The sequence below is a fragment of the Bombyx mandarina genome, chromosome 09 (genome assembly GCF_030267445.1).
Source record: "Bombyx mandarina strain Sakado chromosome 09, ASM3026744v2".
NCBI lineage: Eukaryota > Metazoa > Arthropoda > Insecta > Lepidoptera > Bombycidae > Bombyx > Bombyx mandarina.
This window is the reverse complement of record NC_143216.1, coordinates 8,253,912-8,277,993: the sequence shown is the minus strand read 5'-3', so window position 1 is coordinate 8,277,993 and position 24,082 is coordinate 8,253,912. Positions and strand designations below refer to the sequence as shown.

General features: G+C 33.9%; 1 protein-coding gene across 15 annotated transcripts in view; it reads left to right on the top strand.

Moving 5' to 3' along the window:
- Positions 1-24,082, top strand: part of mub (poly(rC)-binding protein mub) — a 166,959-nt gene that overhangs the window by 129,839 nt on the left and 13,038 nt on the right. For 7 of the 15 annotated variants that reach the window (XR_016323558.1, XR_016323557.1, XM_028170036.2 and 4 more), the window contains 8 exons: positions 12,501-12,565; positions 17,399-17,616; positions 18,867-18,923; positions 19,028-19,144; positions 19,534-19,686; positions 20,348-20,455; positions 21,429-21,548; positions 22,344-22,445. Coding sequence is in view for 11 of the 15 variants with exons in the window: in XM_028170036.2 (XP_028025837.1) it covers positions 17,536-17,616; positions 18,867-18,923; positions 19,028-19,144; positions 19,534-19,686; positions 20,348-20,455; positions 21,429-21,548; positions 22,344-22,445 (738 nt within the window). In the remaining 4 variants the exon portion in view is untranslated. Of the gene's footprint in view, positions 1-12,500; positions 12,566-15,023; positions 15,143-16,824; positions 17,017-17,398; positions 17,617-18,866; positions 18,924-19,027; positions 19,145-19,533; positions 19,687-20,347; positions 20,456-21,428; positions 21,549-22,343; positions 22,446-24,082 lie in introns of those variants that run through there. The other 8 variants (XR_016323560.1, XR_016323559.1, XM_028170040.2 and 5 more) reach the window with 4 other exon arrangements.

The window sequence follows — 24,082 nt, the reverse complement described above, 5'->3', positions numbered from 1 at the left end:
CGCAGCACGAACGAGGTCCATGTCAATATCGGCGGCTGCCTTAATCAAGGATGTCTTGAGTGACTCCAAATTGGGATGAGGCTTTGAGCACGCCTTTTCCTCCAAGTATTGCCATATCTTGTAATCTAACGGATTCAAATCTGGACTGGAGGAGGGCGAGTCTTCGTGCCGGATGAAGTCAATTTCACGCGCCGCCAACCAGTCTTGTGTGCTCTTCGCTCTATGAGCTGGCGCCGAATCTTGTTGGAATACCCAGTGCCTGTTATTGAACATGGTATGAGAAACAGGTTCCACAAGGTTCGTCAGGACTGTATTTTGATACACAACTGCATTCGTTTTTACACCTTTCTCACAAAAATGTACCTCTGTTAAGCCCCAATAAGAAACTTCCAACCATACCATGAGCGAGGATGGAAAATGACCTCGTTGGACACGCGGAATACGGTTGCTCGCTTCTTCACTACTGTGTGCGTACACCTTATCATTTTGTTTGTTGTAGCTCTCTTCTACGGTAAAAATTTTTTCATCCGAAAAAAGAATTTCCCGATATTTTTTTCCCGCGTACCGCTTCAATAAAGCGCGGCATCTCTTCAGTCTCAGGTCCATTAGACGAGCATTCAAACGATGTCCTGTTTTTCTTCGATATGCCCGAAGCCTTAAGTCTTCATTTAACACCCTTTTCACCGTGGTTCTGCTTAACCCCATCTGAAGGGCCAACAGTTTCTGCTTACGTTTGGGATTTCTTTGAATTCGCGCCTTCACAGCTTTTATCACTGCTGGAGTCCTAACAGACCGAGGGCGACCACTTCTTGACCTGTTATCTACACTAGTCTTCATTGTATCGTTTGATGGTACGATAAACGAATCTTTTGGTTATATTCAAAATTTTCAGTATGTTAAAAATTTGAATTGGCGCGTAACCGCAACGATGCAACGCAATAACTGCAACACGGTCTTCTTTAAGCGTCCATCCACTCCATATTAAAAAATTAGTAAAATTCTAAAAGTATACATTTTTATTTTCATGAACAATTCGAAATTCGAATTCAATAACCTTTTTTGTGGCCAGCATTCTAAAAGAAAAGTTTTTACTGTGTGACAATACTTATGACCTGACTAGGTATATTCAAGCCATGAAGCTGGACATTTATATTTATTCTTAGGTACAATATATTTCTGATTGATCATTTAGAATGAAAACTATTTAAGTTATTAAATTCGAGAACGCAGAAGTAAACAAATAACACTACAAAGATGAAGCACTTTTTGCTTAACTCTGTATAATTCAGCTATCCAAAAGGGATGGAAAGAGCTAAAGTAGGTTGAATGTCGAACATTGTTAATGCTTATTTTCAAACATTACTAATGTTCCGATTATTGCATCTTCAGCCTAGAATTCGCTCTACATATTATTATACAGTGTGATTATAAAGGACTAGGACTCATATACATCTAATCAAATATATTAAAGATTGTATGAAATGTGAGGGAGCTTGAAATCGAGTTACAATACACGGGGCAAATCCGTGTAGGTTCCTCACTCAGTGCGCACTCATTTAGTAAGGACGCGTAAATGTATTTCAATAGACATTGAAAGCCTTTTATCGCTCGATTCGATACCTCCTCACGTTTTACATTTTATACATGCTTTTTATATCCTTACAATAATATATAAATAACACACTTTCCGTGATAAATTTATTTATACTAGAGGTCCCGCAGTAGTCGAAATTCGACTATAATTAATTGGAATTGTAAGTTTGTACACTATTATGATAGTATTTTATACTTCTATAATCACAAATTTCGCCAAGACTACACTGTAAAAAATATTAACAACAATATTTAATCTATTCTCAATTTGACAACAGACGCCAAGAACAAAAGTTTGACAATAAATAGTATGCATGCGTGTGTGCGTCAAATACATGGTATGTAGTGTGTGTAATATTTTCTTTATTGATTTAATGTATCTTTTATGCATTAGTTTGAAAAAATATTAGCATTTTGCACTTCTTCTCTATATTCTCTATAAATGTGCAAAATTTCATACTCCTCCGTCCGCGCAATTTTCGTAAAAAGGGATACAAAGTTTTTGCTTCACGTATTAATATATAGATTCACCTTTGTTCGATTTCGCTTTGAAAAGTTTTGGCTTTTCTTTTGTTTTAATTAATATTAGTACTAGTTTTTTTTTAACTTCGTTTTATTCTCTGAAGCCTAAATCTGGTATAAAAACATTGAGTTATACTACCATAATGCAATCAATAACAAGAAGAAGAACCTCATTGAACTTTCATTTACATGAAAACGATCTTTGAACCCGACTATTGAAACCTTTCTCTTCACTTCCCAATTTAACTATCTCTTTTATTCTAGAAACATCTGTCTAGTTTCCGGTCCTTGTCCGAACCCTTTTCCACCCGCCGCTGCTACCTATCAATGTGCAATACAGTTTTTTAATTTATTTTCAAATATTTTTATTACCTTTCTACATGCTGATTGCTACATGAAGAGTTAAGTTTTATTGAAGGTCTTAATTTTTTTGACAGCCATTTATTAATGATTATAGTGATTAAAATAAACATCTCAGTTCGTCAACACAGAGCATTTAAAGACATCTTTCCTGTTAAGTCGTCGTGGGATAAGACGCATAATGTACTCGTTGTATCAAGCGACGCCACTAAGCCGATGTTCTGAATGCCGCATGCCTAATTTTTCAAATAAATGTTACGTAGCATATGTGCACGAATAATTTCAACGATGAAGTAATAGCATCGTGTAATAAAAATAAAATCCGCAAAAATTATAACTCGCAAAATGACTGCTGGTGGCACGAGTAGGTGCCACCTTGCCCCTTTCTGCCGCGAAGCCTTAATGCGTTCCGGTTAAAGGGTGGGACAGCCGTTATTACTAATTAATGAGACTTAGACCTCACTTCTCAAGACGGGTGGTAGCATTTATGTGGGGATGTCGATGGTCTCCGGTAACCAATCAAGTAGACCGTGAGCCCATTCGTTAATGAAACATATTTTTGTGGGTCACCTTAGACTTTAGAATTGCTTTCATTTTATCCCTAGTATAGATTCAATAGTTAGCACGTCAGTCAACACACCTAACTCATAAGCTCTAATAAGTTAATAAAAAAGGGGCCAATGAATATAGCATAAACCTACACACACTCGACTACACAAGAGATTTTTTGTCCCTTCTGCCTGTATGTAATTCCCTACCTTCACATAACTAACTTTATTATGCAGCATTACAGAGTATTTATAATCACGCGCACGAAGATTTTTATCGAGTCATGTCAAATTTTTATTTCGATAAGTTACAAAAAACACCAAGTTTGTGTGAACAAACATGAGAGATCCAGATAAAACCAGAATAGAGCTTTCTAATTAAAAAAAATCATCGTTTCCGTAGTGGAATAGGTTCATATTACATGCTAGCAAACAAACAAACCGCATCTTCCCTATTTCAATATAAATGAAGATAAAGGTGATATATCTGCCCAAACAGAGTATACTTGCTTGATTTACAAGTATACAATTAAGGCATTTGTAATGAATATAAAAGACCGCATTCGCTGAAGTTCACAACGACTTAACTTTAATAATAATGTGGGAACCGGTTTATTCAGGATCGGAGCAACAGAATAATATAAACAGAAAATTACGCATGTACATATTAGGCTGTGTAGAATACTACCGCCGCGGGGTAGCCGTCGAAATTACACGACTGAAATTGCTGCTAGCGCTTTGTCCCGCTGCTATTTTTTGTTTAATTATATTTCTGTCCCAAATTTTCTGTTATTTTACTAAGACAGTTACTGGTCACTTATCGCTTAGTGCCCACAAACTTGGGCCACGGATTTTTTTTATTTGGTACACAATTATTTTGGGTTTCGATAAATATCGCGATTAACATGAATTTAAGCAAATTAAATGTTTTCTCCTGTTCTGATCATAATTTCCAGTTTAGTGTTCTTATTTAATCAAAATTAATTGCAAATCCAATGACATAACCTTTAATACGCTTTTAAGGACACTAAATAATGCAGCAACCTTTGTACCTAGAAAAACTGCGTTATACCTTTGATAATCTTTAATGTTAGGAATTTTATGTTTGTTATGAACAACAACGTTGTTATACAACTAAATGCTCATGTTCGGCGAAACAGGCCACTTTTAATATTTCATGAAGCTAGTCAACACCTACTAACTAGACGTTTTAATTAAATTTCAGTCTACATTGTTACCATTTAACGCCCTCCGTGTTATAAAAAGTAATGTTAATAAGATCCGGCCTCGGGTTTTACGCAGGCCGTAAATCAGGCCTCTTTTCATTTTGGCAGAGGTGTCTGTCCATTTCTTTTCCGGCCTCAGAGGAATTATACGTATCTATGGGCAATTGTGAGCTTCCTCAGATTCTAAAACTAATTTATCTTCGTTTTTAATTGTCAGCTTACAACTTCGTACCAAAATTAAGGCGAGAAGATTGGTATGTACAAATCCCACTAGTCGCAAAATGAGCAGGAGAAAATGAAAATCATTAAATAGTAAATTAATACAATAAATCATCAATCTAAAATAAAAAAATTACGTAATTGTAAAAAAATTAAACCAACACGAAACTTATTTATATATTTCGATTCACAGAACTTTTCGCACCATTTTTTATTGCTGTTGAAGACAGACTACTTACGTCCACCTAATGATAAGTACTTAACGCTGCCCACTGACTCTGGCAACACAGGAGTACAGCCTCATCGTTGTTTACTTTTAAGCATCGTTTGAGTGACATGTCACAGAGCTGACGGAACACTAAAACCATAGCCGAAAGTTAACTTCAGACGCTTGACAGTAAATTTAGAACTTTAACCTGCTTATAGCACTTATGTTAAATTTTTAATTATACTGTTCAAATCATCAATTTCTATTATTATTACACGCTGGTCTCGATACAATTACAAATCGATTTTATTAGGTATGTTGAAGCGTGCAGATATAATATTTACACAATATTTACATACGTATAAAATTAACTATAAATCTATTTCATAGCCATTAACAATTATTTACTTAGATGACTCGTGAAAACTGAAAAAAATATTTATATTCATGAATTATCTATATATTAATGCGTGAAGCAAAAACCTCTTCCCTTTTTACGAAATTTTCCACACTTATAGAGAATGTAGAGAAGAAGTGCACAATGCTAACATTTTTATTAAAATAATGCAAACAAGATACATTAAATCAATAAAGAAAACATTACACACACTACATACCATATAAGTATTTGACGCACACACGCATAACATACTATTTATTGTCAAACTTTTGTTCTTGACGTCTGTGGTCAAATTGAGAATAGATTAAATATTGTTTGTTTTTAGTAATATTTTTTTATAGTGTAGCCTTGGCGAAATTTGTGATTATAGAAGTATAAAATACAATCATAATAGTGTACAAACTTACAATTCCAATTAATTATAGTCGAATTTCGACTACTGCGGAACCTCTAGTAATTATAATTACCTAATATAATCCGGCTCTTACCACGATTGTCAATTTAATTGATTTCCCCATTTTAAAGTTCTTGCAAATACCACACTCAGATATAGACCGATGACTGTGGATCTTAAGTTAAGGATTTTCGGAGGAGGTAAATCTATAAACCCTCTTTATAGGATTTACATGCTACCATTGAAACTCGATGACTCGCCCCACAAATACACTTACCTACATGGACAGAACGACATCGACAGATTTTTCAAGTGACTTTCTAAGTTTTGAATTAATAATATTGTCTGCAATGTATAAAACCGCTAAAGTTTTAAGCAATTCGCATTCGTGAATTGTGCCGGTTAAAATGTAATAAAATCCGGTTGGCTTACTGGGCCGTTATTTCATTCGAAGGCGCTTACTTACACGCTTCCGTGTACCCATACTACGAGCATACCTTTGTCGCTCGCCTAAAATTAAATTCTCTCAAGTTTCATATAGGTAAACAGATTCTTCGCGAAACGACATCGGGATGACATTGCTTACGCAATTTCAAAACTTAGGGGAGTAAATGTTAGGAGTCGTGAAAACTTTACAACGACCTCACCACAGTATGAATAGGAACCGAAGTACCTCTTTTGAAGTGAATCAAAATTAGCTATAAATTGCTTTCGGATTTTGCTTTTTACTTACTCTTTTTGTTATATAAATTCCTACTACCGAGCGTATCGAATGCATAATTTATCGTTTTTAAGGTCATTATAATTTCAAGTAATGTACTTACGTATATATCGCGCTATGTATTTTATAACAATGGTGCAGGTGGCTTTTAAACTTACATTATTTTTCTAATAAATATGTAATACAACCTGTTTCAAAAATTTTCTTCTCAAAATGTGCTTGGCGTGTAAAACATTAATTTCTTCGTAACTAACTTTACCTGAACACCTTAAGCGAAAGTAGCTTAAGCGAGTCCACGAGATACCAAACTAATCGGATTTACTTCCCTTTGCGATATTAAGGTACCTCCACATGGGAAATATGTCTAAACACTGCAATCTGCTGAACGTTGGTATTATATGAATGTGTATTTGATTTGACCTAACAACTGTGTGAATGCTATATTTAAAAAACTATTGAAATAATTACAATATACGATTTTTTTAAAGCATTGCGTAATTGAAAATTTAAAAATTTACGTAATTTCAACTTAAAATCAAACACTATCCTGCCACTGACCATGACTATTTGTAGAAATGAAATAAGTGAAAAAATGTATTAAAATTAGATAGTAAATTTCACATCCGGTATCCTCTGAGTTCACCGCACTGAATTAGGAAACGTCACTTATGGTTATCACCAATGATAGCTGCTGCCTTTGACTAAAAAGTTTGAACTGAAAAAGTTTAAACTTTAACAAAAAACTATTCTGCAGCACTTGTACAATGTTAATATAGGCAATAGATGTAGGGTAAGCAAAAATTCAACTTTTTATTTAGACATTTTACAGTCCGTAAGAATTAAATTTTGTGCTTTTGCCTTTTTTGCAAATTTTGCCTTTGTACATAATTTTCCTATTACTCTGTACTGTGTCTTGTTTTCTGTGTGTACATAAATAAATAAATAAATAAAATAAATAATAAATTTAAAATAAATACTTAAACTATTCAGAGAATAAAACGCTGTTGGAAATAATAAAAAAGAACAGAAATGCTCTAACTATAGAATTTCAAACAAAAATTTGATTGGAAACAGTTATCCGTATCTGAATAGTTTCTAAGAGAAAAATAAACTAATCTATGCACTTTCTTCGTGAAAACAAGTTCTTTTATGAGAAGACAGAATGCAGACTCCGTGAATGACGGTCGCACACGAAGCAATTAAAACTTACAAGCGTGTGCTTTGTGAGAAAACTACCGCAAACATAATTATGAGACGAATAATATCGTCTTGAGCCTTGTGATTAGCAAGTACAGACCGCAGCAACATGCCCAGATGCGCACACCCAATTAGTAACAGTAATGTTTCCTACATTTGAACAGAACGTTATTACTCGGTTCAACTATGTTGATTTGAACTAGCAACATCCTAAAGGCAATTGGATTTACGTTTAAAACACTTGACTGAACATCACAAAATGTCGTCACAACTTTGATATTATCTTCATAATTAATGCACTAGACGATGACGCCATAATTGATAACGCCATCTTGTTGTGTCTTTAAAGCGGTTAGTTGCCCTCAATTAAGAAAAATAGTATTATTATTCGCCAATAGATGTCGGGAAGAGTTGATTATTGAAAACACGAATAAAACAACATTTTCTGAAAATAAATCGTAGCTAGATCGATTTATCGCCCCCGAAATCCCCTGTATATAAAATTTTATGAAAAAGCCGTTTCCGAGATTCAGATTCTATATATATTAATATACAAGAATTGCTCGTTTAAAGGTATAAGATACCAAGGTACACTTATTGTTAATAAGGTTTTCTTAATGAAACTCAAAGTTCGCATTCTCAATTCAGTATTGCGATCTGAAACACATATTGAGAATGGAAAGTTGCAAAGCTAACGAAGAACTGAGGAGGATATGTCAGTCGCAAGTCTGAAAGACTTTAGGGTGACATTAGAGCATCGTAAATTTCACAAAGTCAAAGAAGATGTCGCAAATGACAGGGATAGCGGTTCAATATTCATTCTTAAATGAAAGATTGAACCATGATTTTAGAAATTTCGAGGAATATGTAGGAGTGTCTTCGTTTTAGCTATATTGAGATACCATGTCGTTTTCTAATACATGAAAATAAACTCGGGTCTACCAAACGACTGTAGGATAATGATTCCAGTATTTTCATGTCCACCCATGGCGGTTTTCATGATTAGCAAACGTTAGAAAGTAATGAAATATTATTAAGTAGATGATAAATTCTCGAAGCAATCTTCAGATAATAAGTCTAGATATAATTTACAAAGATAGTTCTCGCAATTTCACAAACATATCAATTGGCCATTCTGTAATTAATTAACTGTGAAGGAGATTAGATTTAACTAATTAAAAATATATAATTGTTGGGTATTTATAATATTACGTTAATATATTATAAAGGTTTATACGCATCTGATTTTGTTGAAAAAAACATTTTTTGAACATTGAAAGGCAGGAAAGAAAACATAAGGTTTCTATCATATTCGACTTTGTTTCCTATACCGGACCCAAAATCAACGAAAGAAACACGAAAATTCTTGATTACTGAACTGCTAAAAAAAAATTATTTAAAATATTGAATATTAGACAGCCAAATAATACGTGCACCAGTGAACAGGAGTGAGTTATATGAAACTGTAGTCCGCAATTGGCTTCCGATCTCTCAAAACGAGACTGGGAGGTGTATTGTGTACCGGCTGTCGAAAGGTAAATACAAACAAACTATTCCAATATTGTTGAACGCTGCTCTACAACGGCTTTTCGCGTTCGCATTATGGTCGAGCGGGTACGCAATAAATAATGTAGGTACATTTTATACGATACAATTAATTCCGTTGAACATGAATGACTCATAGTATGAATTATATTACATAACTAGCTGACCCGGCAGACTTCGTAGTGCCTCATTCGATAAATAAAAGACCTACACTTTTATATAAAATAATCTTAAAACAAACAAAAGGAGTCTATCCGATGGGGCACACATCAAAATCATTAAAAACAAAATTGATATTTTTATTTAATTCCGAGCATTTTCGTATTAATCTACCTTTTGAACCTTCTCTGGACTTCCACAAATAATTCAAGTCCAAAATTAGCCAAATCGGTCCAACCGTTGTCGAGTTTTAGCGAGACTAACGAACAGCAATTCATTTTTATATATATTGATAGATGATAGATTGATAGATTATATAATCGTCGATAAACTTGAAGAAAAATAAGCTCACACGCCATCGTGTTAATTTGAGTGCTCTTTAAAAGAATGGTTTTTCGAAGTCTTAGGATTTTAAGTTTCTTCTAAGCTAAAATTCCACTCCCTGGAGACAACATATTAGATCAGTTTACTTTTATTTGACGCCAATTTAGGTTTGTGGCAAGCTATATTTCTCTTAAAAATTTTTTTTTTTCGAATCCCGAGAAATTTAACTCTAATCTAAAACACAATACAATATTTAAATTTCGTTTCCTTACATAAAACAAAGTATTGATAAAGAACCTTGAATAACATTCAACGGTCTTAAAACGTTTATTTTCACGCATTTATTTAGAACAATTAATTTGAATGGCAGCACACATTAATCACTTCTACTACTACTTGAGTATTACTACCAATAGTGTGTATGTTAATGCTTACGTTCACTGCCTGATTGAGTTTAATATCGAGAGATATAGACAAGACACCAATGGCATTCGGAAAGCACCCGCATTGGATCTAGATCAAATTGGTATGCGAGATATCAATGCATCAACAATATTAACTGCTCACATGCATTCCTGTGGCTAAAACAATGGTTAGCTTATACGTTCAAGCATTATAGAGACGTTCACGTATAACAATGGACAAACGTGCTTTATGATTTACAAAGTGATATTAATTAATACATCCAGTAAGACGTCGTTACCAAATAACGTAGACTTCAAGTAATTGTTTTAATGCGTCATCTATTCGTCATATGCATGGGAATTGCTAACCACTTAACATAAGACATGAGCTAGAATAATAGTCTACAAAAGCAAAAACATCTAAAAGATTTATAGAACAAATGGAAAACAATTAAGATAATTAATAGAAATAAACAAAGGAATCTCTATTCTAAAATATTTCTCTCGATTACTACCCAAACAATCTACGTAAGATAAAAACTGAATGGGAGTGAAGAGGAGATAAAACAACAGATTCTGAAGGCTCCATTTAAAAAGCGGTCGTTTTATATCAGAGGATTATTAACTTTAATTGGTTTCAGGACCTGCTGTGAAATGACGCCTATTGTAACTTCCCTCTTTTGAAACTCTGTTCATACTTTGCCATATTAAAATATTTTAATTAAAATTTAAAACTTTGGGACATAATATTACTAGACTTATATGTCATTTTTGTCGTTCATATAAATCGATATGATGCTTATCTAGATAGTATCAAGATAATAAATCCAGAAGAATGTGGTTATTGTAAAAGGAACCTACAGACCGCAGAAATAATCTTAATAGCACCTAACCGGGATTGAATACGGTACAGTACATTTATTAATTTTATTTGATTGAAATACTATTTCGAGGAATAAATAGGCTAGCTTAGTGGTCGGCAACCTTGTCAACCAAATGAGCCAAATATTTAGACATAACGCACAATAAAAATTTGTTCAAAGAGCCATATTTAACATATATTTTTATAGCTCAGAGCAAGGCGCGGGCCATAACTGATAGAGTAATTAATTTTTTATGTAAAAAGCTACAAATTTTTTTAACCAAATATTTTAATATTTGTTTCTAATCAAATTACGTCATGATTGGATTATTGAAACAGAAAATTTAGCCTCTATTATGGCTGACTCTATTTGCGATGCCAATTTCAATTTTTTTTAAATATGTGTGGTACCCTCAAAATTCTTTTCTTATTTCCACTCTAAGTACGTGGTCATGACTGGAACATTGCTAAGACGGATATAAACTTGTTTATTGAAGCGATATATGTATAAAAATCCGAACGTGTTTCGAGAGATATTGTACTTAGTTGGTAGAAAAATTTAAATTAATGAAAGAGTTCTTTTATGTCACAGGTTAATTGTTTTGATCCTACCTTTCTTTATGCTACTTATGATCTAAGCTTGAAAAGCTATGACATTTTCAATAAATAAAAAAAAACTACAGTGAATAACATGGGAGATAAATATTTAAATTAGTTTCATCAATTGGTGTTTATACCTATATATAGGTACATATTATATTATAAAAAATATATACCTTAACTTTTTTCATCAATCCCCGTACCAATTTGAGGTGAAGGTGATAATACGAGTATACTACTATATTATTAACATTAAAAATATATAAAATTACTTTCATAATATATAACATAAAGATTTATTTCACTTGAAGTGCAGCAATACCGCATCACAAACCGGTTTACGCTATGAAAGTGACTTTATGAGGTCATAGGAAATGGTTCGCCATTAAAACATTCACGTTTATGTGCAATGAGGTATCACTTAACATTAAAATTCAATAACGTATCCCATGAAAATTTTCAATGGAAAGATACTTTAAAAACTTTACGGCGTTGTCTGAAAATAATACTCAAAAGTATTTATTATATTAATTAACCTATATATTTGGAGAACCAAGAAGTTTGATGAATCTTATTGACTCTTTAGATGATGTTTTATAATATATTTAATGTTTAATAGACAAATTTAGAAAACCAAGAAATTGATTCCTTTTTAATTAAACAGCCAGATCTATCTATACTAATATTATAAAGAGGAAAGATTTGTTTGTTTGTTTGTTTCGAATAGGCTCCGAAACTACTGGACCGATTTGAAAAATTCTTTTTCTATTAGAAGCCGACATTGTCCCTGATGAACATAGGCTACTTTTTTAATTTCTTTTTGATTTTTTTTTTTGGTTTCATGTGTGTTTTAATGTTTCCGAAGCGAAGCGAGGGCGGGTCGCTAGTTAAGAATATAAACACAATTGACATCAATAAAATTATACTTAATCATTATATGCATCGATTGACAATCTACCCAATCTCCACTTAGAATAGTTTATATCAAAATTTAATGTGGTCTTGACAGTTTTTATATATTATTTTGTGGTTGTAATCTCACTTTTCAAAGCATTTTTAATTTAGCTTCAATGAAAAATGAACGAACTCCCAACTTATTAACCTAATTTTTCAAGGATCGAAATTATTCACATAAAAGAACGCCATTTACGAATCATACATTCCTGTTAGCATAAACGTGAATTCTTTGATATGAATATGGGTTTCTTTTTGTTTCAGATTTTTGAAAGAAAATAATTCCGAGCTACGTTTCGCAAATAAGAACGAAAGCGCTTTATTAACATGTAAGTATGAGCCCTTATCCTGATATATGAAATACTCGTGTACGGTAAATATGTGTGGTACACATGGCCGTTTACCTGTTACCAAACTTTTTTGTTTTGTTTAGTTAAGGTACTGTTACACATGCTCGTTTCAAGCATGAAAGCATGCTTCTATTGAGCAGTTGCTACTTAGTAGCATGTGTGTCGGAATGTTGCTCAAAAGTAGCATGCTCATTTCGAGTTGGCTTAAAAATCAACAGGCGTGCGATTTTTTAGCATACCGCCTGCGGCGCGGAAGGGTGCGTGCTTTAAGCGCGTCTAAACAGGTTTGCTTATTGAGCATGCTGGTATCGATCAGTCGTTTGCAACAGGTATAATACAAATACATACATAAAATACATAAATAAATAGCATACTTAAAACTAGCATGCCTGTTGCTAGCAAATGTACCTAAACTGTTCATAAGCATGCTCGTATTGAGCATACTCAATAGCACACTTTTTAGCATGCTATTTTAGAACATGTGTAACAGTACCTTTAGGTTATACATAACAGCACATAAAACTCAATCTCCGTTGTACATACAGATTTATTATAGTCTATCGACCTTAGAACCTATGGATTAAATAACAGTTAGTTGATATTAGTTTTAATCTTAATTAGTTTAAGCGGTCCTCTGCACTGCCTGCATCCAGCAGGTCTTTGTGGCGAGGCTTGGGGGAGGCCTTTGTCCAGCAATGGACGTCTGTGGGCTGATGAAATAAATTAGTTTTCACTACATATGTAATAAGACAGGAATTACTTCTATTGAAATCAAATGAACTGGCAATAAACGGCTCTGGTCTTAATAGCATTTATAATATAATAATATTATAAATTCTAATAAGAATAACACTGACGAAAGCACTATTGTCGTGAGAGAAACGATAAACAAATAAATTAAAAAGCACTAAAACTGTAGGTATACCTTTTTCACCAAAAAATTTTTTTTTGTGTTTTACCGGTCTACTAGACGCGTACATCATCAATAAGAAAACCACAAATAAACCCAAAATAATTTTATCATTTTCGAGACTTCCACGAAATTTTCACTTTCACGAAACATTCTTATACATATCATATATGTACATTAAATTTATTTCATCGCCATGTTATACCGTGACCTAAAGATAATCTTGAAATAAATGGCCATTGAGTTCTGTTAAGCTGATCCGTCGACATCGGATTAATCGTCAAACGGGCTTTTCTGATCCCTTAATGATAAAAATGCTTGTGTTTTACAACCATGCTATTTCCGATTTTTACTCGATTATTAATTTACGATGACTAAATATAATCGTAAAGCATCAAAATGCATTATTACGATAATAATGACTTTTTTGGATCATCCCCAAATATCACCTCGCTCCAGAAAACGGCCTCGTCCGAAAGAGCACACACGTACTTTCTCGCGTCATTGGTAAAATGGCCATCCCAGAAGCCGTATAGCGCTGGCGAGAGACTTACACCTGGTTCGAGGTGTTAGACAGTGTAGATGCCGATAAAATGCTCTAAAATCATCCAGCAACACAACTGAACAAAGTCCCGGGTCAGCCCGGAAAACTAATCTGTCCGCTTTAGAGTGCGTTGCAAACAATCCCTACTTGTAAAACACACCTATTTTAATTTTGATAATAGGACTTTGACATCTCAAACTTGAAATTCGAAAAAAAAATCTCTACTAACGTTAAAAGGATCTACTTGGAATTAGTTAACAAATTCTACGATTAATGACATTCCTGCAATTAACAGGTCGTTGGAGTTAAGCAGCTCTTGATTCCAGCGAACGAATTAAATAACGTGAAATAAATTGTTATTACGTGTTCAGCTTTAGGTAGCGTTGTTAAGGAAAATTCTTGCTACCGGAAAAGGATAGAATTTTCATCAATGCTATATATTATGTGTTTATTATAATTACTTCAACTCTTATACATAATGCATAATAATACTAATCTGGCGACTTCTACCGCGAAGCAGTCATGCGATGTCTCAAAATTGGATTGGCGAGATTCAAGGTAAAAACAACTTACTGAAATAAAAAAGTAGATAAGTCGCGTCAAAAGAAAAAAATAGTTTAAAAAATTATCGAGTAGGTAGTACATAGGAAACAGGAGAGATGTCAAAGAAGACGAGTAGAAAATCAGCCAATAGGGTGGACGAGAACAGCACTGGTCCGATATAAATGGACGCCTGTGTCAGAGCGGTATGACACGAGAACCCTCTCATCGTGGCCGCCGGTAACTACATTCACGATCCTGCGGACAGAATGGAAAACAGTCGACGTAGCCCCAAACACGTCATTTCGGATCCTCCCCATCCAATAACGGTGCTTTTAGGTACCTCAAGCACCGGTCATCGTTCTCGTCGAACCCATCGCTTGTGACGAAGGGCTCGACTAGTAAATTTGCCCACAGACACAGCCCACAGTTTCTCGCCGAGTCTTCTCAGTGGGTCGCGTTTCCGATCCGGTGGTAGATTCTGCGAAGCACGGCTCTTGCTAGGTTTCGTGTTAGCAACGTCGTCATGTTTAAGCCCCGTGAGCTCACCTACTCAGCTTAGGTAAGTCAGGAGGCTCTTAGATTAGGTAGGAAAAAAAATCCCTTTTTTTTCCTACTTAAGCTGAAAGCCTTGAGAGAGGAGGTAACACAGGATTGCTTGATCTGATTTTATATTAGAACAGAGACAAAAAATCTAATACATTTAAACACCTCAGCTATAGAGGGTAAATAGTGGAAAATTTGTTTAGGCCAGAGTGATGCAAAACATATCATTCAAAATAAATAGGCGAGATAGAAAGACAGATATAAATATATTTAATTTATAAATTTTGTTACATATATATTTATCATATACCTATGTTAATATCTTTTTGATACAAGATACATCATAATGTATATTTCCCTCTTTTATATCTCGTTTAGAGCGAGACATGGGACGGAAAAATTGATCGTAATTATCTACCATATTGAATTATTTGGTTATAGCAGAGAGACCGGCGTAAATGGTAAAGAAGCAAGGCGATATTATTTCGCGTTCCCGCCAAAGAACGAAGTCTCTTTTCTTCCATTCCATACAATATTTTTTGTCTATTTTGTCGATTTTAATGGGCAAAGGAATTACAGCTCATACGACAAAACGAATTATACGGTAAGGCTAAAGTAAAATAGTGGGACTTATAATATTTATCACTATTATTTATTTATTTATTTTATCACTATTTCACTAAAATCTTCAATAGACTTTTTCGAAGAATTCGAAACACTATGTCAATTTGCGTATAATATATTTTACAGCTACTGAGCGGTTATCATGTTAATATATAATACATATCCCAACACATTTTTTTGAAGTCGTCGTAGCCTAAAGGATAGGACGTCCGGTGCAATCGTATCTAGCGATGCAAAGGTGTTCGGATCCCGCAAGCGGGTACCAATTTTTCTGATGAATTAAAAATATATTTAACAAATGTTCACGATTGACTTCCACGGCGAAGGAATAGCATCGTGTAACAAAAATCAAATCCGCAAAATTATAATTTACGTACCACCCCGTCTATTTCTGCCGTAAAGCAGTAATGCGTTTCGGTTTGAAGGGTGGGGCGGCCGTTGTAACTATACTGAGACTTTAGAACTTATATCTCAAGGTGGGTGGTGCATTTACTTTATAGATGTCTATGGGCTCCGTAGCCACTTAACACCAGGTGAGATGTGAGTTCGTGTGAGTACTGAGTTTCTCGTTAGATCTTTTCACTAGATTGCAATTCCGATCCGGTGGTAGTTTCAGCGGATATATGTTACCCCTGTACACATTGAAATTACTACCATAAGTAAAATAAAACATCAAAACAGACTCAAAACCCAATTTTGAAAGAAACACGAGATATCAAGCTATGCTAAAATTGTTTTAATTTTTTTAATTCAGCGCTTCAGGTAGCAATTGTGGATCATCAACCATTTTTCATTATCACAAGCGAAAAAATACAACACAATCGCAGGACGTGGCTACTCAAGTTTTTTAAACACGTTCATTTAAGGGGTTTTAGAGTTCGTTATTTGATATATCTCATTCAACACTGAAGATGTTGGCTTATCTTATGTCAATCAATTCAATTTAATATTAATCGTTAAATTTACTTTTATTCATTACACATGGATTCAATCTTTGTTACAAGTTTTTGGCAGAATAGGCAATGTTCCCTTTGCTTATTCAGTAGACGAAACAACCAAAAATACTTAGAAGCCAAAAAAATATCTATGACATTACACAAGCCCACAACCGACGCGTCACTGTCGGGTTTTTATTTTAATTTTTTTAATTACACACTTAAAAACGACAAAGAAATAATTGTGATACATGTGATTTTAAATATATTTCGATGATAATAATAGATTTAAGATTTGTTATGGATTTTTGTATGTCGAAAAAATAACGAGGTAAGAAAAAAATGCATATTTTGCCTCTGTGGAATGTTGTTTGGAATTTGTGGGATCGATAACCTGGACGACGAACCATGAGGGTGACGCTAAGGTTATGTCTTTAACCGCGAATCGTATTCAGAGTTCAAATAACGGTCCCTTAGGATATAACAGGCAGACTTGATTTACGTCCTCGAAATTTGGTTATACTGAAACTAGCTAGTCTACTATAGTATCTAGATCCCCATTTGCCGCCCTCAATCCGTTACGCTTACCACTATTGTAAATAAATAATAGGAATTCGGCTTTGCTTTTCTACGATAACAAGTGCTCACTTCCAATATCCTTAGAACGCTCAAAACCTATGGACTATCCTTTGAGATGTACGCCTGTTTTCCAGCTTACCCTGCCTGCAGTTCGTGCCACGAGCCCCAGAGTCCCAGCCATTAGTTTGAGTGGAGTGTCCCCTGTGTCTGCCCACACATAGCCCTATAAGCAGCCAAAATTCCACGTGACACAACGGACACAACCTCCAGCATGGACCTGGAGAAAGCCCCTTCTCTCCATGAGGAAGACTCAAAAGTTATCCTCACTATCAGACTGATTATGCAGGGGAAGGTAAGATAAAAATAGTCTTTAACTATAAATTGGCAGTGCTAAAGTTTTTCAATCTATTTTTATGTTTGATATGTGAAAATGTTTGTTTTACCTTCTCTTTGTATCACACCCATATCTAAAACCAAAACAGCCAACTTGTTCAGAAGAAATTTTGGTTGAATTAAAACTAAATCCATTGCATGTTAGAAAAATGTGTTTATTTTATCTTGCTAAAACTGTACTACATCTGCATGTATATGAACACTGACTATAATTTTCACACTTCTCTTACTCTTATCAATTATGTCTTGTAAAGAGTTGTCGGTTTGACCATAATATTATAATCTAATATGACTTCACTGACAACAATCTTGTTAAGGTGCACTTGTATATGGCTTCTGAACACAAAATCCTGTTTACAGACATGTTGGCTTAATTATATGAATTTAAAAAAAATGTAATCATTTATGTCTTTTATTAGTTTAATTTGGTGCTTTCATAGTTATTAGTAACTTTAGATTATGCATGCTACTGAAGAATCTAAATATATCTGAAGATCTAAATATATTTTAATCTTTATGTACTACAACAAAGACACTAAATTGTAAATTTAATTTTGAATTACATTGCTCAACTCCTCTGCTAATTTAGCACACCTAGATGTGACTAGATTACCCTGACATGTGAGATGTATTGATGCTATCCACATATGCTGACTTTTACATATAGGTACTTTTAATTGGCTGTTATCCAATACAAAGTACAACTGGCAAAATGCCAACTATTGGCACTTGCCCTGTTCATTAAACATATTGATTTGTATTTTTTCTAATTGCTGTAATGTATCTGTTTTTTTGTTTTTGTTTAAAAACATTTCTTTATACCCTGTTTGTTCAACTTTAGTTAAAATAATGTTGTAGTTTCCATTCAATAATAATAAATATAGGATACTTAATGCATTATTTTGAAGTTGAATTTATCAATCGAGACACATGTTGAGCAAGAGCATTGTTGGCATACTGTGGGAGTCGACATGCCACTGTGTGAAAGATTGAACTGGCATCTTAAAGTTCTAAAACTGTCTACGTGCAACCTCAATGCGTCTGATAGTTACAAAGAATCAGTTGATGTTACATCTATTTTCGAACCCAGACAGGAAATCTTTAGTCATTGCTATAAATTTTACTGTGATAGTTTTATTCACTTTCATTCTTATTACACAATGACAGTTCAGGCTTTTTGTTATTCAAATAAAATTAATTTGTTAACAGGAAGTTGGGAGCATTATTGGAAAAAAAGGAGAGATTGTTAAAAGATTTAGAGAAGAGGTAAGCCCAGACATATATATATTTTTAATGAATACATGTGTATTTAGAATTTTATAAATATCAAATATTTAGGTAAAATGAATTAATTTAAATTTTCATTTCAGTCCGGTGCTAAAATTAATATTTCTGATGGATCATGCCCGGAGCGTATTGTTACTGTCACAGGAAACACAACTGCTATATTCAAGGCATTCACACTCATATGCAAAAAATTTGAAGAGGTTAGTTTTAATTTTCTATTAGCTTTGTAGCACCATAATAAAATACTATACTATAATATTTATAAAATAACATACTATACTATATAAATAACAGTGTAGCAGAGATGCAAATGAATGAAATTGAAGATACATGTATTGAAAATTTATTATCATTTTCATATTATTATGTATTGTGTGACCCACCCCTCAATATAAAACTGACTGCTTTGTGGCAGAAATATGTAGAGTTGTGGACTTGCAATACACTTAACCACTAGAAAACAAACAAACAAACATTTTGCTTTTAATGAATAGAACAACCTGTGACAATATTGTTTTAATAAAGAATCTGACGACAGTAATTCATGTTGTTGTTTGAAAAGATAAATAATGTTAGTATGTTGATACAGTGGTGCACTCAGTTCAATGAGGGCGGAGGCGGCGGATCGCGTGCTCCCATCACGCTGCGGCTTATTGTGCCCGCCTCGCAGTGTGGCTCGCTTATTGGAAAGGGGGGCTCAAAAATCAAGGAAATCCGTGATGTCACTGGTGCCAACATTCAGGTAACTCTAATATTAAATCCTTTTGTCCGGATAGAAATTACATTAAATCGACACATGCAAGGACATAACATTGTTAATCATATTTAGCTAAAACTGAGTTAAAATGTTTATCCCTTTGCACCTGTCGAAATATTATTGGGTTACACACTAAATAGTACTCTTATAATATATTTGAATAGGGTAAACTTGAAGTTAAATTAAGAACATTGAATTGTTGATACTAATATCAAATAAAACATACCTTTAATTACAAAGCCCTTCACCCCTCGATTTGTAGGCTTTTGAAATCCCTTCTGCAATATTGAGAAAAAGCTTCTGTGTCTGCCTTGTAAAATTAACCATAATTAGATAACGGTGAGAATGAGGAGGATGACCGATATACAAGTACTAAAATAAAACTAGTCTAAATTTCATCATCTAATTCCATTCTGATTTTCAAACTTGAAACATCTCAATTTAAATTTAATGATCATGTTGAAATATATAGTTTTGTTGTTTTATCGAAAAAGAAGGATGCTTAACCTCTTTGGCAGTAAAATAAATTAAATTAAGCATAGACATTTTGTTACTCAATCGTATAGCATGTCAATTTTATGGTTAAAAAAAACTTGGCGCTGTGTCAACGAATACAAATTCTAATGGTGAGATTTATTGATTTCAGGTGGCGAGCGAAATGTTGCCGAATTCAACTGAACGAGCGGTGACAATCAGTGGAACCTGTGATGCTATAACCCAATGCATTTATCATATTTGTTGTGTTATGTTAGAGGTAATATTCAACATTAAATTTTATCAACAACATTATAACATATTTCAAGAACTTTAAATTATTTTTAACATTTAACATATTTTAATTAAAGAACATTATAACATATTTCAAGAACTTTAAATTTCAACGCACCTAAACTAAAATTAATAATGTGAAATTTTTTAAATATGATGTCTATCGAAAACTACCTTATTATGATAAAAGCAAAAAATTTAGAAAAAGCAATTCTCAATCCAGCTCTCATATTTATTTATTCTGTACGAAAATCACACTCCACCAACAAATTGCTTCTAATACGACTTTTATGGCACTGAAAGAGATGATTCAGTTGTGCTATTTCTGCCCAAACAACTATAGAGCTAATACAATTATTAATAACAAAGCTGTTTGAGTTTCATAACAACAGTGTTTCTAGCTACTCGTTGAAGTTTAGATGACTCGGTCATCCCCGAGCCACTGTTTTACCATAATGTTAGACTGATTGTAATGACATTATTCAAAACCTAAAATCTCTAAATTGTCTCTTAATCAATGATGCCACTCTACGTAAAGAGCCCTTTCGTTTCAGTGCCATCGACCTGGCTATTTCTTTTCAGTTCAGACGTTTTAATAATATTGAACAACATGATAAAATTTAATAATTACAATATTATAATGTATGATAAAATAAAAATACCCAACAGATGTATTTAAAATGCGCACTTTTCTTTTGTTTTGAGTGTGTCTTTCATTTCCCGAATATGATCCTTATGAAGAACCTTACACGGAATTTATTACTATTTAAAAGTCTCAACTCACTCTGTTGACCACGACGTAATATATGTGATTTATTAAAAAAGTCCAGTGAAGATTTTGCTACTACTTGTAGTTTTTGGTTTGACCATCTCAAAGTTTGATATTATACAAATTACTATAATATTAAATATATAATAATTGCTTAGACTGGAAAATTTTTTGAACATTAAATTTTTAGAGCCCTCCGAAGGGAGCAACAATCCCGTACAGACCAAAGCCAAATGTAGCGGGACCTGTGATTCTAGCCGGTGGACAAGCCTACACTATCCAAGGAAACTATGCTGTCCCAGCCCAAGACGTGAGTACCACATAATTATTGTAATATATAAGAAACAACATTTTTACAAATTTATTGTGGTGGTGATATTCTCCATGTACAAAATTTACTAGTTTTTAATGTTGTGATATAAGAGAGAGACTTTTTGCTTCACTTTTGTGACATGTTGTTTAAACTAAGTACCTGTGAATTTATTTGATCCATGTATTTATTGAATAGAACAGGAATCGTGATCTTTGTCATCGCATCAATTTACTTAATATACTATTAGCAGTCTCTTAATATATAACTAATATAACAAACAACTACTCTATTCAAAAAAATATTATTACTAGTTTTAAGTTACAAAATTTAACGGAAAATGAGATTTTTTTTAGCTAAATAGAAATGCATGGTGGAATTGACCAGGATAGTCAACAATTAATTATATTTCATAACCAACAAAAAAAACCCACAAATGTATGTATTTCATCTAACATTTCGCATCGGATATCACTCGTAGGTAATAATTACATAAGTAATAAAAGAACCTGAAAAGTACAGTAGAATGTATTTCTCTTGAGAACTTTGCTTTACACTGCGTGGTAGTGGAATGATTGGGTCGCGTCGAGTCCCGCGCAGAGTGCGCTAGGTTGCGGCGCGGGAGATAACGTGCGGGCGTGTAGCTGGTGTGCAGGCGGTGTTTTTTTTTTTGTTGCTTTTTTAGGTGGACGAGCACACGGCCCAGATTAAGTGGTTACCGGAGCCCATAGACATCCGCAACGTAAATGCCGCCACCCGCCTCGAGATATAGCTGTGCGTTGTGCGTTGATATAGGTGTGCGCGCCCGTGTTCCCCATGATGGAGGTGAAGCCGCCGCTCGTGGGCGCGCTGCCCCCGCACCACCTGTTGCCGCCGCCGCTGCACGAACACCACCTTGTGAGTGCGCCCGCCTCGTCCCGTAGAGCGGACACGACCCTCGTTGTGCATTCATTGATTGTAGCATTTTACGTGCGGACACCCGTCAAACTGTATTAGCGTTACATTGCTGGCTCCCGATTTATCCTCGTGCATTCATTGATTGTAGCAATCAAACTGTGTTAGCGTTACATTGCTGGCTCCCGATTTATCGACCTGCGAAATATATAAATATTTAAGTTCAGTTTAAACCGCTGTATATTAAACAGCTAAATGTTAAACATGTACATATTTGTTTTAAAAAAAAAATTCAAGTCATGATTTCATAAATTTTAGGAATACGTACGATACAACGTAACACTGATTAATCGTAAATTCCTAAAATATGTCCTAATGTTTTTATTGAAAGTAAATGTTGCACGACTTTAAAACTCGTAAATGAGTCGACTATTATCAAAGCCGGCAATGTGACTTTTGGACAATTATTGGTATATCAGAAAAACAAATTATTGACTTTGTATTCCATTGGCAGTCACAAAACTCTTCTGAACGACATCTTAGATAAATAACAGGTTAAGTATTAACCTTTATTTAATGCAGGTTTTGAACCGTATTCTTTGAAGGAGACGATTATATTCAAATCAATAACATTTTTTTGTCCAAATGCACAGATTGCCACCTTTGATAATAGACGACTCAAATATGTACTTAAATACTTGGAAATTTAAACCGATTTAAAACTTCCGAAAGCTAGAATAAATTTTATTCTTCGTTAAAAAAAAGCATATATAAAGTTTACAATCATTACTTGCAAACGTGTCTGCTCTATGGGTTCGTGCATTAAAAGGCGTGGTATGTGATTGGTGCTGCCCCAGTATCCCCCATATACTGTCTTGGTTTTGTGTTAAATATCCTCCGTAGTGTCTAGTATAACACTATCCTTATTAGAGAGACAGACTAAGATGGAACTGCGATTTAATCCCATAGTATTTCGATAACTTGGTTTATAAACGCTAGATACCATAAAGAATATTATTTGCATGCGTTCCCAGTAATCCAATATAGCTTTCATTGTTGTCTTGCCGTAACATGTATATCCCTGTAGACTTAGTTTCTAAGATTATTATACACAAATCATAATAATTATTAAATGTTATTATGTAGAGAAAAAAATATGTTTATACTGTTGCGGCTTTATCTGTTTGTTTTCCGGCATCACCAAGACTTTAGGAGTCGTTCTGTGTTGATGAGATTTTGTGAAGCACAATTACATTAAATTATACATATTGATTACATAAAAAACGTTCCTTATCTTGCACCTCTCCTAATTTTGCCTACATCCTTCGTTTTATTTCGTTCATATAATATTGATATTAACCATGAAAAAGCATGGCTTAACGTAAATGATATAATGCTATAGATTTCAGTTGAATTCGTTTATTTATGTTTAAAAGGTGCGTTTCACACGGGCAGCACCACACCATAGAACTCACAATGTGGAATTCTAATTTACTCTAAAGGCTATAAAAATTCGCAAAACTACCACATTTTTTAATCTTAATTTTAGCCCTTCGTTTTGTAGGACGTTTAATTCAAAAGGCGTTTATTACTCCCAAATGCCCGATTCTGAATTGATCGTCCCGAATGTTGCGATTTTT